The sequence below is a fragment of the Uloborus diversus genome, chromosome 2, assembly GCF_026930045.1.
Source record: "Uloborus diversus isolate 005 chromosome 2, Udiv.v.3.1, whole genome shotgun sequence".
NCBI lineage: Eukaryota > Metazoa > Arthropoda > Arachnida > Araneae > Uloboridae > Uloborus > Uloborus diversus.
The window spans coordinates 182,448,465-182,462,891 of record NC_072732.1 but is presented as its reverse complement, the minus strand read 5'-3'; the positions used below and the strand labels follow the sequence as shown (position 1 = coordinate 182,462,891).

Genomic DNA, 14,427 nt, shown 5'->3' with positions numbered 1-14,427 from the left:
ATAAAAGAACTGCTCAGTGGACATTAGATAAATCAAATTGTAATAAATATACGCATTTTGACACCAAGCAGCTTAAAGCATTTTCTTTTTACTTATTTTTTTCAACAAAACGGTTCAAACACTTGATAATTTATTGAAATGTTTAACTTTCCGATTTACGAAGTTTAAACAGAACAACGTCTGTCGGGTCCTCTAGTAAATAAATAAATAAATAAATGAATGAATAAATAAAATAGATAAATAAATACTTTTAAAAAATAGGAAAGTAATTGAAACTACCGGGAAAACTCAATATACATATTATTTCGGGTTTTGTTTCTCAAAAAATTTAAATACATGTGCTTAAAATGCAAATACTTAACATTTTTGTTTTAATACCATTCAAATGCTTCCTTACACGGGTGGTTGGCCACTTATGGCATGTCACAGAAATGCATGTTTTATTTTCAATTTGTAACGTCCATTTTTCCACGCATTTTAAAAATTTTGAGCTGATAGGTACAAAAAAAAAAAAAAAAAAAAAAAAAAAGATAAGGGGGAAAGTAATTTTAGCTGCCGGAACGAAAAAATGAAATTTGCATTTTATTCCGGGGGTTTTTCCTCTCAAAAAGTTCAAATACAAATGTTTTCAATGCAAATACTTAAAATTTTTGTTTTAATACCAGTGAAATGCTTCTTTATAACACTCCTTTCACTTGGCATTAGGGTCAATTACATTCCTTAATCGATTTTAATTCGCGTAAGCCGTAAAATTTATGAAATTAATCAAAAATCGACTTTTTCAAAGCTTTTTTTTGCTCATTGCAATTTTTCTTCTATAGTGCGAAGAGAAAATCTGGCCCATTGATTATGCGATGTACGCGTCATCCTCAGATCCCGTTGTATCTGAAATCATAATCAAACATTAATGCCATAAAATTATGTGTCAAATAAAGCCAATTTCATGAATAAAAACATTTTTCCAAGTTTTATTAGTTTTTTCCCTCTAAAACAAAATACACTTTATTGTAAATAACGCATTGGAAAATGGAAACATATCAAATGCTCATCAATCTACTTCAAAAAGATTCAAGCTCTTAAAGTGTCCAATTGTTAATCATCAGCGATATTTGCTCTTTTCTGACTCTTGCACGACGATTGTCTTGTCACATCTTTCTGCGCACGACATTGTCAGGAACAAAACGCGACATGTTTTGTTCGAAAAAAAACATTCCATCAGCTATTGAGACGAAAGGAAAATTCGAGATGACGAAGCTTGCTGTATAATTCCATAAGTTTTGAAATATTTACTCGTAGATTGATGGTTTTTTCTTTTTTCAAACTTTCTTTCTGCCTGTGAGATAGATAGAAAGTACTGCATGGTACAAATGCAATTGAATTAAAGGCGAATTGCAAGAGAGTGAAATTATAATTTGGAATAAGTGTATTATGGCTCATGAGTAAAAGCATTCCTTCGAAGCACATCCTAGGATTGTGCAAGATTTGAACGGCAGCGATAAACTTTTAGGCGAAATCATCTGAATACTGTCTAGGGACTTCCGGCAGACATTACCGATGAAATCAACGCATGTTTAAAACAATCGTTTTTATAGCGTAATGTCGAGATAATGCGATTGGCCATGAACATGCGAGTATAAACGCAAAATAATCTAATCGCACAAGTATTTTCTGAGCAATTGCTGAGTATTGGAAACTGTGAAATTGAACTGTATCGAAATGTACAGTACAACAAATAGCCAGATATTTTCTACACTGCCGTTGAGCGGAAAGGTGAACTAATTGAGAGTCTATTCCCAGATAAATTTAATTTTTTTAAAATCATAATTGCCTCTGTAATCGCGCTGGTTTTGTAGCAGGTTTGTTTTCGATAAACATTCCCGAACAAATAGGAATATTTGTAGATCGTCAATTGTTGACTGTCAAATACATTCAAATACATATCCCGATGCATGTCGCAAATTGTATTTATTGGTCGCACAAAATCATTGGGAGTTGACATTTTCTAATGCAGGTTTGACATAAGGAGAAACAGTATTCGTCAACTGTTTAAAACAATTTTGACGACATACTATCCAACACAATCATCATTTTTTTAAGGAGAAACTATATAACTTTCACGTTTGAAGACGTATTTCATAAAGTTTAACAAACACACAAATGTCCAAATCCAGATTTTACACCAGAGATGAATATGAAGCTTTAGTTTTAACTGAAGGTTTTTGCGTTTCAATTTCAAATTTGCCACTTAGTTATTATGATATGCCGTCACTTGATAGTTGGGCCACCGACTTAGTTAACACTGATTTGCAACGTATAACAACAGAGCAATGACGCTGTCTTAGCTACAATTATTGCGAATAATGAGCCATTACTGACGCCCGGAAAAAAATGCTCCCCATTGATGCTGAACAAGGCTATACAGTTGTCGATGAAAACAAAGCAGAAAACATTCCAACTGAATTTTTAAATTCCCTGGATACACCAGGAACGCGACTACACGATTTCCGGTTTAAAATTGGCTCAACAATTTATTCTTTTTCGCGATTTAAACCCACCTAAATTACGCAACGGTACACGTTTCTTCTTTAAAAGTCAACAATTTTGACGGGAAAGTTTAATGGAGAAATGTTTGTATTGCCACGTAAAGCAATAATTGCGTCATAATTTTCAAACACATTTGAAAGGCTTCAATTTTTGATTCGTTTAGCTTTTGCAAAGACCATAAATAGATTTCAAGGACAAAAAATGTTTTCTTTCGGTTTGGACTTGAAACATAAATATTTCTCTCATGGGCAACCATATATCGCCTACTCACAAGTGGAAAGTTATCATACTTTTCGTATTAGCAAAAGACTCTTTAAGCAAGAACATTGTGCACAACTTAGTGCTTAGACAGTTTTCAGTTTTCAAATAATACAAACAATCGTTCGAAGTCAATATTATCTACTTCATTGAAAAAATTTAATTTTTATATGTTTTTAATTTAGTTAGTGTATTTTGTAAAGAAGTTATTGATTACAAACTATAGAGAAAGCTGAGGTGAATAAAATGTAGTGTAGAATCTAAAAATGTATGGTGGTTTACGCTTAGTTTTTAAATTCGGTTATTTTACAATCAGTTTCGATATTTACTATCAATTTCAAGGTTTATTTATTTATTTATTTATTTTTTGGCCGAAGTCATACTTACAAAATTTACTAAGCGTAAGTATAGTGCTTTTTCCATAGAAATTTTAGTTAGTAGAAAGTTTATTTTAATTTAAGATCTTTGCCACAGCAACGCGTGGCTGGGTCAGCTAGTCTAATATATAGAAGAAAGTATTGGATTCGTGCAAATTTTCGAATTTCGAATTTTGACCGGATTTGAACGTTTTGAGGTGTGCTGAGTCCATTTCGACCAGTTTTGGAAAATGTTTGTGTGTGTGTGTGACCGTTTTTTCGCGGCCGCTCTACAACAAAAAACTACAGCATTAAATGAACGAATTTGATACACATATGTTCCCCTATGTGAACTTGTGCCCATTGGTTTTTGGCGCGAATTCCTCCATGGAGGATGAAGCAATAGAACGTTCCTTGAGTTATGCGTGCCTGCTATTTTCCAGAAAGTAACTGACGGAATCAAACAAAATTTGGTCCATATGTTACCCCTAAGTTGTACAGGTGCTGATTCAATTTTGGTGTCAATAGCTCAAATGGGGAATGAGATATAGACCGTTTTTTGTCGTCACTTGTTACTGCTATATCTCAAGAAATCATAAACGAAATCAAACAAAAATTTATCTAAAAGTAGCCCTTAGAGAGCCCCTATTTTCACGTCAATAGCTGAAAAGGGGGTGGTACAATTGAACGTTCTCTCGTTTTCATTGCGAATGCTATATCTCAAAAAGTAATGCTGTATTCTTTATGAAATTTGGAATAAATGTGAACATATATGTAAATTGGCGATGGTTCAATTTTGGTGCCAACGCTCCAAGAGGGGCTGATTTTTTTGTGCAAATAAAAATAGTTTTATTAATGCAACAATATGAAAGATAAATCGTAATAGATTGTCGTCTGCGTATTTCGCGTGATTTTAATTGTTGGAAAATGATCCGAAATATTATTCGCAACTCCAACGAACTATAGGGGGCACTGCAGTCACTGTCTAATGGCCGACTTAAAAACTAAAACAAACGCATGTGGTAACGAAGAAAATGCTAAAAGTGTTGTGATTTTTGTTCGTATGTATGATTTTTTCGCTTTATTCATTTGAAAAGATTTTTCAAAGTCTTTTGGTTATTCTGACCCATATAGAAAGAGATTAGAAACCAAAAAGTATTACGAAAGTAAACAATTAATGCAGAACACACTGTAAGTTGTTCTGAAGCAGACATTTTCACGATGTTGAATTCGGAATTCATAAATTTTTGGTTCGCTTCGAACGGCATTTTCATTTTGTACCGTTTTTTCTATACATTTGTACATATTAAGTTCAGTTTCGTGACATTTCCGGCATTTGTTGACATTTTTGTCACATAGTGCACATACGTGGCAGACTGTCAAGAGTAACGTTTAACGCTAGATAATTTATTTCTATGACTATATGATTGGATATCCAATGAAATCATGCATTTAATTCATTCGTCATGGAAATGATTTACCTGATATGCGAAATCTTGTCAAGATACATTATTCTTTCACACAATTTTAAAACCATAACCCTATAAACAGATTTTTTGCGAACTTTTATTTTTTATTGTTCAAATTCTTAACGTTCTTTCTGGATTTTTCAATCTGTTCTGCGATAAATATTTTCAAGAAAATTTATTTGCATACTGTCTATTTCAGTAGGATACTGTAGTAACAAAGGTTATTTAAATCATTTATGTGGAATTAGGTTAAGGAAAAGTGTCCAGTCAATGTTGTTAAGTTCGTTTTTTTACATCGAATTGAAAAACTGATATTTATTTAAATTCAGAACAAAATAAATAAAATGTGTACTCACAGTTTATATATGGTGGTAGTTTTCTTTTCAGTTGATTGACCATTATTTCTTTTTACTTATCGAATTCTGTAATCTTACTATCATTTTATTCCACTCATGATAAAAATTAAAAATGGTTTAACTAAAAACGCGAAATCTCGCCAAGGCTACTTTGCTCGCACAATACTAACGCTATAACCCTAAACAAATTTGGCGAAACCTTTCAGCTGAGAATAAAAGGAATAAAGTAAATTCTTTCTCGGTTAAACATTTTTCATTTTGTTCTACGATGATAAATTCAAGAAAATATTTTGCATACTGTCCATTCCAACTAAATGCTGCTGTAAAATATGATTAGTTAAATTAATTTAAGATTAAAAAAAACTCATATTCTTACAAATTCATACAAAACAATAAAAAATTTTACCTGGTATAACGTTATCCAATTTTGTTAATCCAGAGTTTTCTTGTTTATGCTTCCACCATTTAATACTTTTTTGAAAGAAATAAGGAAAACTAACATTATTTTGAGAAGCTCGAGAATACTACTAAGGGACGAATTAATTTCTGTAGCTGAAAGCAAACTAAGACACATCGATTGCGTTAATAAATACTCAGAACAAACTGCCTGGGTTTACGTCAACAGACACACGTGGAACGCAACGTGGCAATGTTTTAGTTTCATTTGCAGCTTTGTAAATCACCGCAAGGTAGCGTATTCGAGCGCAGGAGTTCCGAATATCACTGATTTAAAATGTTTAACTTGTGCCATCTTATGCTTGTTAACAAATAAAATATCTTATGTCTTTAAACGAGCAATTCTTGTGGGTATATATATATATATATTTCTTGTCTTCGAAACGGCTCTAATGATTTGGATGAAATTTTGGATTTAATTGTAGTTTTGCATTCTAAGTTCATCTACATCAGTGTTTTTTCTGTAAAAACACGATTTTTTTTACAAAAATCTTATATCTTTAAACGAGCAATTCTTGTGGGTATATATATATTTCTTATCTCGGAAACGGCTCTAACGATTTGGATGAAATTTTGGATTTAATTGTAGTTTTGCATTCTAAGTTCATCTACATCAGTGTTTTTTTTTTTTTTTTTTTGTAAAAAGGCGATTTTTTACAAAAAAAAGTTTTTAAATATAAAGTCAAATTGAGTTAAGCCTTGAAGTAAACTGTGAGTAGACGCATCAGGCAGACGATTTGCAACCATAACAATGAAAATTTGTCTCTTCTCGCTTTAAAACTTCATACTTGCTTAGGGTTGCCAGGCTTGGCCAGATAGTTTAAAGCAAAATGTTGATTTAATTACATTCTGAATCTTCTTTGTTTGGTACTTTAGTGTTATAAAAAGGTCGAGTACATAATATTTCGTTAACGTGAAGCTTTTCAAGTATATTTGGAAAAGTATTGAACCTTAAAAAAACACAATTTGACAAAAAATAATTCTTTTAAAGTCAGCGAGGCTCGGTCGTCCAGGTACTTTGTAATTAATTTAAGCAAGCTTTTAAAATAACTTTCAATTTTCGCTCTTTGCTTTGCTTTTGCAATAATTCGGAAATTGGAACGGTCGTCAAGTTTCTATGTGAGTAATTTTATTCTTGCTGGGAATATTGCTTTCCCGTCAAGCATGGGTGAGAATTCATAAGAAAAATATAGAAGCAAGTTTCGTTTAGAAGTGGGTCAGTCTTTGTTATTTCTTTTTGAATACTAGGTGACGGGTCGCTAAGTCAGTGACAGTACTCGTTTTTTTTTTGATCTCACTGTCATTACCGACAGTTGATGTATGCTTTTAACTATTTTTGATTCGCCTTTTTGTTAATAATTTATTCTATTCACATTTTTTATTATACACAAAAATGTATGAGTTTACAAAAATCGAAGTGTTGGTCAGTTAAAAAGCATTTGTAGGTCAGTGTCTGACGCGCGGGTCACAGGGCCACGATCACTGACTTTTTCTGAAAGACTGTAGTTGGAAAAGTCAACATCAACCGGTGATGTACTATAAATATTCGGTCCTTCACCGATGTCTTTGATTTACGTATGTTGACATTTTCAGACGAATGTCAACATTCATCTGGTTTTGGTCTTTCACACTACTATACAAAGATAAAAGCTATTAGCAACGACGATATGAAACGGTGATAGAGAGGCAAAGGGATGTAAATGGACGTTTTCAAGTTTTGAGCAGAACCAGGCCCGTTATTTTGAATTTATCCAGGAAAGATGGAGGGGGGGGGGCATGAGTTTATATTCTTAAAGTAAATTAGATTAAAAACAGCAAAAATTACGCCCACTTATGTGCAAATACGTTAATTTCCCAAAGCCGGGAGTGGGGAGGAATTGACCCCTTCTTGACCTCCTAATTGACAGGTCTGAGTAAAACCCTGGTTAAAGTTCAGATTCTAGGTGAGCTTTCATTGAATTTCTTATCTAAATTATGCTGTATAGCTGCATCTAACAGGACTACTATCAGTGGCGTCACTGCGGGGGGAGGGGGCGGTCCGTCCCGGGCGTCACCCTAAGTGTAATTGCAAGTTTTTGCGAAATATGCACTTAAAATGCATTTTTAAAACTTCAAAATTGAAAAATTTCCAGGGGTAAACCCCCAGACCCCCCAATTTTATTTGTTTTTTGTACATGAGCCCACTTAAAATTTCGTTATAGTACAAATGTAGTTGTTTCTGAAAATTGCATGAATATCATGTTTTTATGTTTCCATATTTTTTTTCTTCTTTTGCGCCTATAGATGAGGGGGGGGGGTGACACCAGAATTTATCGCCCCGGATGTCACCCATGCTACGAACGCTACTGCTACTAGTACTATCTGTTGCCTCAGAACAGAAGAGAACTTCTCCTACCGTTCGTACTGGTTATCTCGAAATTTTTAATTTGGACACTTACGTGCATCCTTTTGCTGCTCGCTGCCTCATATGATTTGTAGATATTGTCTGCATGCTACTAAAACTAGAAAGTGTTTAAAGATAAAAACAAAGTTATATCATCTTTGGACTAAGTACTTGTAAACGCTGATATTGGGACTACCGTTGTTAAAGAAAAATTCTTTAGCAACAACTAGTATCTATAGTCATCACTTATTTAATTTAACGAAATGGAGTTGTTTCCTTCAGTCAAAGATAGTACTTTTAGTCACTGAAATTGATAGCAAAAACAAAAGCAAAAGCAAAAAAAAAAAAAAAAAAAAAACATTTACCCAGAAATATTTTCATTTTCCCAACAGTTATTTTTTAATTAATTTTTTAAACTGTCCAATTTTTCAAACAAGGCGTGGTCTTTTATGACGTCACAAATAATGCTATTTGGCGCATCTTTCTTCCGCGTTTCCACGTTATGATAATCAAGAAGCGAATTAAAATTGCACTCTACGCTTGCTATCAACCCTATCGTTGCCAATACACGTGAGTAAAGATGCGAATTAAATATTTTGCACTGTGAATGGCAACATTGAATGGCATTTCATCATTTGTGATGTCATCGGCGGAAGCGTAAAATACAAAAGTGCACCGATTTAAGTAATTTTTTTAAAACATTAAACTTAAACAAATTATTTAAAAAAGGTCAGATCCTATGTTTTTTAGCATGTTCTTTCAGAAAAAAATACTTTTAAAATTTTGGAAACGACCCCATTCTGACTTCATATAAACTATTTTCTTTCTTTTTTTTTTTTTTGTTTGACTGCACAGTAGGAGGAGCGGAAAAACCGAATTTTCAAATTTCGAAACATCTGGGGCTTCAAAAGTTGTCTTTTATCATCAATCGACCTCCATTAAAATTTTAGCTACTATAGGATAATATCTTTAGGTTCTAAAATGGTTCCAATGAAGTCCAAAACTTAAAAAAATCGACCTCTCTTGAACTTTTTTATTGAAATTGAAATCGTATAACTATAAGGTCACTGAGCTCCTTCTCTAGTCCATTTACATGGATTCATGTACAAAAGCGACAAGAAGTTTGCTACTATATATTTCCATACAGTGGAATTTAAACAGAAAAATGTCCTTTTCTATAATTAGAAATCTTACCTTCAATACGTTCATCCATTTTCGAACATGCCAGATGATCCATTGCACACATTATGCTTCAGCTACTTCAAGTCAGATATGAAATGTTGAAGAATTGATTGAAATGATGAGACTTTGTTCTCGGACATTCCATCGTGATGGATAAAGGGGAGAGAGAGAGAGAGAGAGTTGTCGCACACACGGGAGTCGGATGAAGAAAATGAAGTTCGTCTCCTCGAGGCTATTCTTTTATTTCGGCGTCGCGTTGGACTCAAAATGGGCAGATCTTTGATTTTGTGACCTTCCTTTTGTCTCAGCTCTTTTTACGCTATCAAACGATGTCTTATTACGGAAATGTGTTCCAAGTTCTGTGCAGGCTGAGAAGTCGGAGTCGGACTGATTCTGGGGAAAAAGAATCTAAGTTGGGAGTTTGACATCTTAAACTTGACTTCGGTGGGGAAAAGGTATCGGAAGCTTTAAAATTACAGGAGTCGCAGGTGGAACCATGAAATGGGACGGATTTTGAGCTGAAGGAGTCCGAGTCGGAGGCTAAAATTCCAGGAGTCAGAGTCGGACTGGTTTTAGGGTAAAGGATATAGACTACCATTTAGCGGTGGGGTCATGCTGAAAAATATAGGCTGTGGGTAGGAAAAACAATTGAAACTTCATTGTTTAAAAATTTAAGGTTAATAATATTTTCCCAAACTTTCGAGTTTTTCATCAAAAACAAGAAAATTTAATTTAATTTTTTAAAGTACTTTTCATTTCTGTAGGAACAAGTTATGCATTTTTTTGGGAGTTGGGGTCCCCAACAAAGCGGCGGCCCTAAGCTATATCTTGTATAGCTTTTTGGTAAATCCAGCACAGGTCCTCGACTCTCTCTTTTTCTCTCTATTATATGTTTGGATGTGTATTAAATTACACCCTAGAACACACACACAAAAAAAAAAAAAAAAAAGGAAAAGAAAAAAAAAATCGACGCACTAAAAAGGAGTTGTCTGAATGAAACGAAATTTTACATGAGGACAACAGGTATATAAATTAAACAAAGAATATGTGTGTATATATGTATGTTCCCTATACAAACCCATAGTTTTCGTCGGATATTGACCAAATTTAGCAGGGAGGTACTTGTACACCTGAGAAGGAATGTAGGGGATTTTTTCGAACAGCAGAAAAAAAAAAAAAAAAAACGAATCGTTCGAATTTTAATTTTAGGGCCTCCCGAAAATAGCATTAAATGTCTCTTTCTATCCGAAATATAGTTATCCTATCAATTCGAATTTTGCGCCATTCGAAGACCGCGAAAAATACTCCTTAAATTGAATTAATTCCTTCGAATTTCCAAAAAAAAAAAAAAAAAAATGTGCGTCACGGGACGCTCGGTAGAAGTGATACCTTTCATAGGATTAAATTATTATCATTATTTAATCCTATAAAAGTAACAATTGGCTTATGGTAGCTGTAATAAGCAACGAAATTTTTGCATTGTATGTTATCTAAAAATCTTGCAAAGACTGCATCAAGTACAGTTCCGTGACTTTTAGTGGCTTCTTCTGGCTTATTAATCATTTGTAATTGTAATTTGGATTGTAGAAACAATACTAAATTTTTAGCTCGATTAGAAGCAAAATTAACATTAAAATCTCCGGTTAAAATTAAAGGAATTGTATAATAATCTTCATTAACTAAAGCAGAACCTTCTTGTGTATAATTTTAAAAGCTGTTTATGAATAAATTGAATAATACTTGAAATACTTTTGTTTGGAGACATATATATGTTGGCAATAATAATTTGTTGCTTTGCTTCATTGTAACATTCCAATATACACATTTCACCAATATCGTTTTGTGTGTCGTATTAAAGCTTGTAGCATTATTAACATGTAATCCTATATTTGGAGTGACAATATTTATGCACTCAAGATCATTCTGATAAACTGCTACGCCTCCTGCTCTTATATTTTGACGCTTTAATTGCACAATACGTTTAAAAGATTAAATAATTTTACTATCATCATTTTCAAACCATGTTTCACATAATAATATTTCGTTTATCAGAAAAAACACTCAAACTTACGAAACATTTTCGATTTTATTCTGTGATAAACAAATTAAATGTTTACATATTATTTTTGTTTTTTCGACCGTCCCCGACCCCCGCGTTGCGGAATCTGCGGGGATGAAGTTCGTTTAAAATATGTACACCTTATCACAGTTCAAAAAGATAAATGAAGCGAGATATTTTTAGTTAAACTAATCGCAAAAATGTTTTTGTTTTGAAAATAAATTTAAAGATTAAATGTTATTTTGAATACATATTATTTACAATGGTTTTATATTGTCTTGTTAAACTCACCTTTCGTTAAGAGATTGCGTTATGTTGCGAATTTCATCCATCTTCTGTTAGTTTCATTACTTTTTCTACTATCACTTAACGCTTAAAACTGAACCAAAATCCGCGTTCACAACACAATTTCGACCCGGTAAATCCCCGCTCTGGCTCCGCAAAAAACCGATTGAAAAATTCCATTCCATGTAACGAGAGGTTTCCCATTGTACCACAGAAGGCGGTTTTTACCCAGCATTCTTAGCGGCTAGTAGACGAACTTTAATGCATTCTGGGTAAAATTCCGCTTTACTCCAAGAAGCGAGCAGGAGGAGGAAAAAATCCACATATATCCCGCAAATTACCGGAATGCGGCGAAAAGCAGGATTTTTCCGGGGTCGAAAGTGTTCATGGAAACGGCCCTAACGAGTAAAAAAACAGAATTTCCCCGAGCATGCGCACTTCTGCCGTATGCGAGAACGAAAGGAATGCCAGACAAGAGTTGCGCCGTTATGCGTCATGTCACAAATCGGTTTACCCTCCCGTAAGAAGTTATCACTTCAAAAAAGAAAAAAAGAAAACAAGGTTGTAAAATCACCGGGGAAAAAATTAAAAGCATTATAAGCCTAACGAAACTCTATTTTCATGTCGGAAAACTATCGTTTTCGCGATCTCATTTTAAATTAGCGTTCAGAAGGTTGCCACTTTTATTTCTCGACTGTGACTGCATAAATAAAATTTTGTTTTTGTTTTGAGATAATAATTTTCCCTTTTGATTATTATTTGGCGATTTATCTTTTTTTTTCTTACCGTCGAGGGTGATCCCGAATATGCTCGATCTGTGGCAAATCAGGAAATTTAGCAGGGCAGAGAAAATGATAATGTGCAAGAGGGAGTCCCTTGACATTCTTGCTGTGTGTTACTGAGCATTATCCTGCTGAAAAAAGACTCCTGGAAGCCCCGAAATGAGTGACAACACATGTGCTCCAACAACTGAACCGTTATGTTGTCATGGTGTTGCGGATTAATGTTTGGGGAGACCATGTTTCGCATTTGATAGTACCTCATAACCTCACCCGAGTTGTGGATGCGGTGTGCAACTGAAAAGCAGTGGCATTACTAGAGAGTTCACAACGGGGCCTCTACAAGCGTACACGATCGCCGTCGTGGCTCAAATTAAATCTGGATTCATCGCTAAAGACGATCTGGATCCATTCGTTTGCAGTCCAATCCCGTGAAACGTGACACTACTCCAAATGGAGGTGACAGTGTGAAAGCTCAAATACTGCCTATGTTTTCAGCGGCACACCGCGCCTGCAGTTTGGGTGAGACAATTGAATGTCATGGCCTATGATACATAGTCTCCTCTAATATTTATCCACAACAATAGGACAACCTAACGGTACGTTTGTGTCAAGTTTCAGTCACATGCGTTGCCACTTGTTGCAGAGCCCCCAGGTGCCATTTTTTAACAGGACAATGCTCAGTCCCAGACCACAAGAGTGTCTCAAAACTTCCACGTCCGCATTATCATATTCTTTGACCTGCTCGATTCCATGATCTGTCACAGATCCTGCTTATCTGGGATTGCTTGGAGAGGTATGTTGGACAGCTTTCGAGTTTGATCGAATTAGTGGCGCATTTACAGTAACTGTGGTACAAGATGAAGTAGGACATCGTACGAAACTTGTGTCTCAATGCTCGCTTGTATCATCTCGTATAGTCATGCTAGAGGTGGCTCAACAGGGTACAAAAAGCTCCAGTCATTTGCAATTTTTCCATTAGTAAATGATCATTTTGCGTTCATTTGTAATCAGCTTTTTATATTAATGAGTTGTCCTTACGCATGTTAAATTTCGTTTCATTCTGACAATAGGTGACTCTATTTTTTTTTTTTTTGTTATAAAGGGTATAGTGGAAGTGTAAGATGAGGGGAAAAAAAAAACCACTAGCTCTTCTCGTGTGGCTGAAAACTAAACGCTTCACTCTTGCTTGGATTAGGACATACCGAAAAAAAATTTCTATTTTAAAACGAATAAAAGTTAATAATAAAAATATCCACTATTTTTGACACCATAGAGATTGTCCTCTCTATTGGGCGCATTCAGAACTCGGTTAAACTTTTCGAAATTCCAGTAAAATTAACAGGTCCGTTTAGGATCAAAATATAACAATGAATGAAAGAATGGGCTTTCCCCTTTAAGCGCCTTTTAACTGATCAGTTCAAAAATTTCCAATATATTATTTAGTGTACAAAGAAATGCATTTCTAATAGAGTCATTCCATGTCAAATCAACAAGGTTCTCCACCTGAATTTTCATGAAACTTACAGAAATCTTACTACAGTGAAACCTGTGTAAGTTGACCACTTGCGGTGCAGTACTTTGGTGGTCAACTTAGACATCACTCCCCGAGGGCTCCCTGTTCCAATCTCCGAGGAGACTTGCCCATGGTCAACTTAGACAGGTGGTCAACTTATAAAGGGGGTACTGATTTTTTTTTTTTTTTGTTATTTTTTGCACCGTGTATTCATTTTTTGACTAATTGACACTTACTCTTTCCGTTCAACTCACTTTCATTGTTTAACATTACTTTGAAACAATAATTTAAAATCTTATTCAAATATTTTTAGAGGTTCTTTTCTCAGAATGACGTATAATGTGTCATGTAAATTCAAAATTTCAGTAAATTGATCAAAAAAAAAAAAAAAAAAAAAAACATTGTTTATAAAAAGTTATTTGATTTTAATAGTTCCTAAAAATTCATAGCTAATCAAAAATAACAAATTTTTCTCTTATTTTTTTTCTCATATACATTTAATACATTTATAACCATGATCTACTTTTCAACAAAATAACTCCTTATTGAAGTTTGGCGCACTTATTAGATACTAGTTTTGGAAATTCCATGTGAGTCAGCTAATTTCCTCTGGATTTCTCCTTTTTTCCATTAATTTTAATATTTTATTAATTTTTATCAATCTCAATTTCAACTAACTTTATTTTTGAAGTCATTTTATGTAAAACTATAACACGAAGAGCGACAAGCTGGACTCTCATAGTTCTAAAAGGCAGTTAAAAATGAAAATGTCATATTTCTTAAT

At 34.0% G+C, this 14,427-nt stretch overlaps 1 protein-coding gene across 2 annotated transcripts in view; it reads right to left on the bottom strand.

The window, feature by feature from the left end:
* Positions 1–9,184, bottom strand: part of LOC129217536 (sialin-like) — a 60,446-nt gene extending 51,262 nt beyond the window's left edge. For both annotated transcript variants that reach the window (XM_054851854.1, XM_054851853.1), the window contains exon 1: positions 9,017–9,184. In XM_054851854.1, the coding sequence (XP_054707829.1) occupies positions 9,017–9,068 (52 nt within the window). In that variant the 5' untranslated portion in view covers positions 9,069–9,184. The remainder of the gene's footprint in view (positions 1–9,016) is intronic.
* Between the last annotated feature and the right edge of the window lie 5,243 nt (positions 9,185–14,427).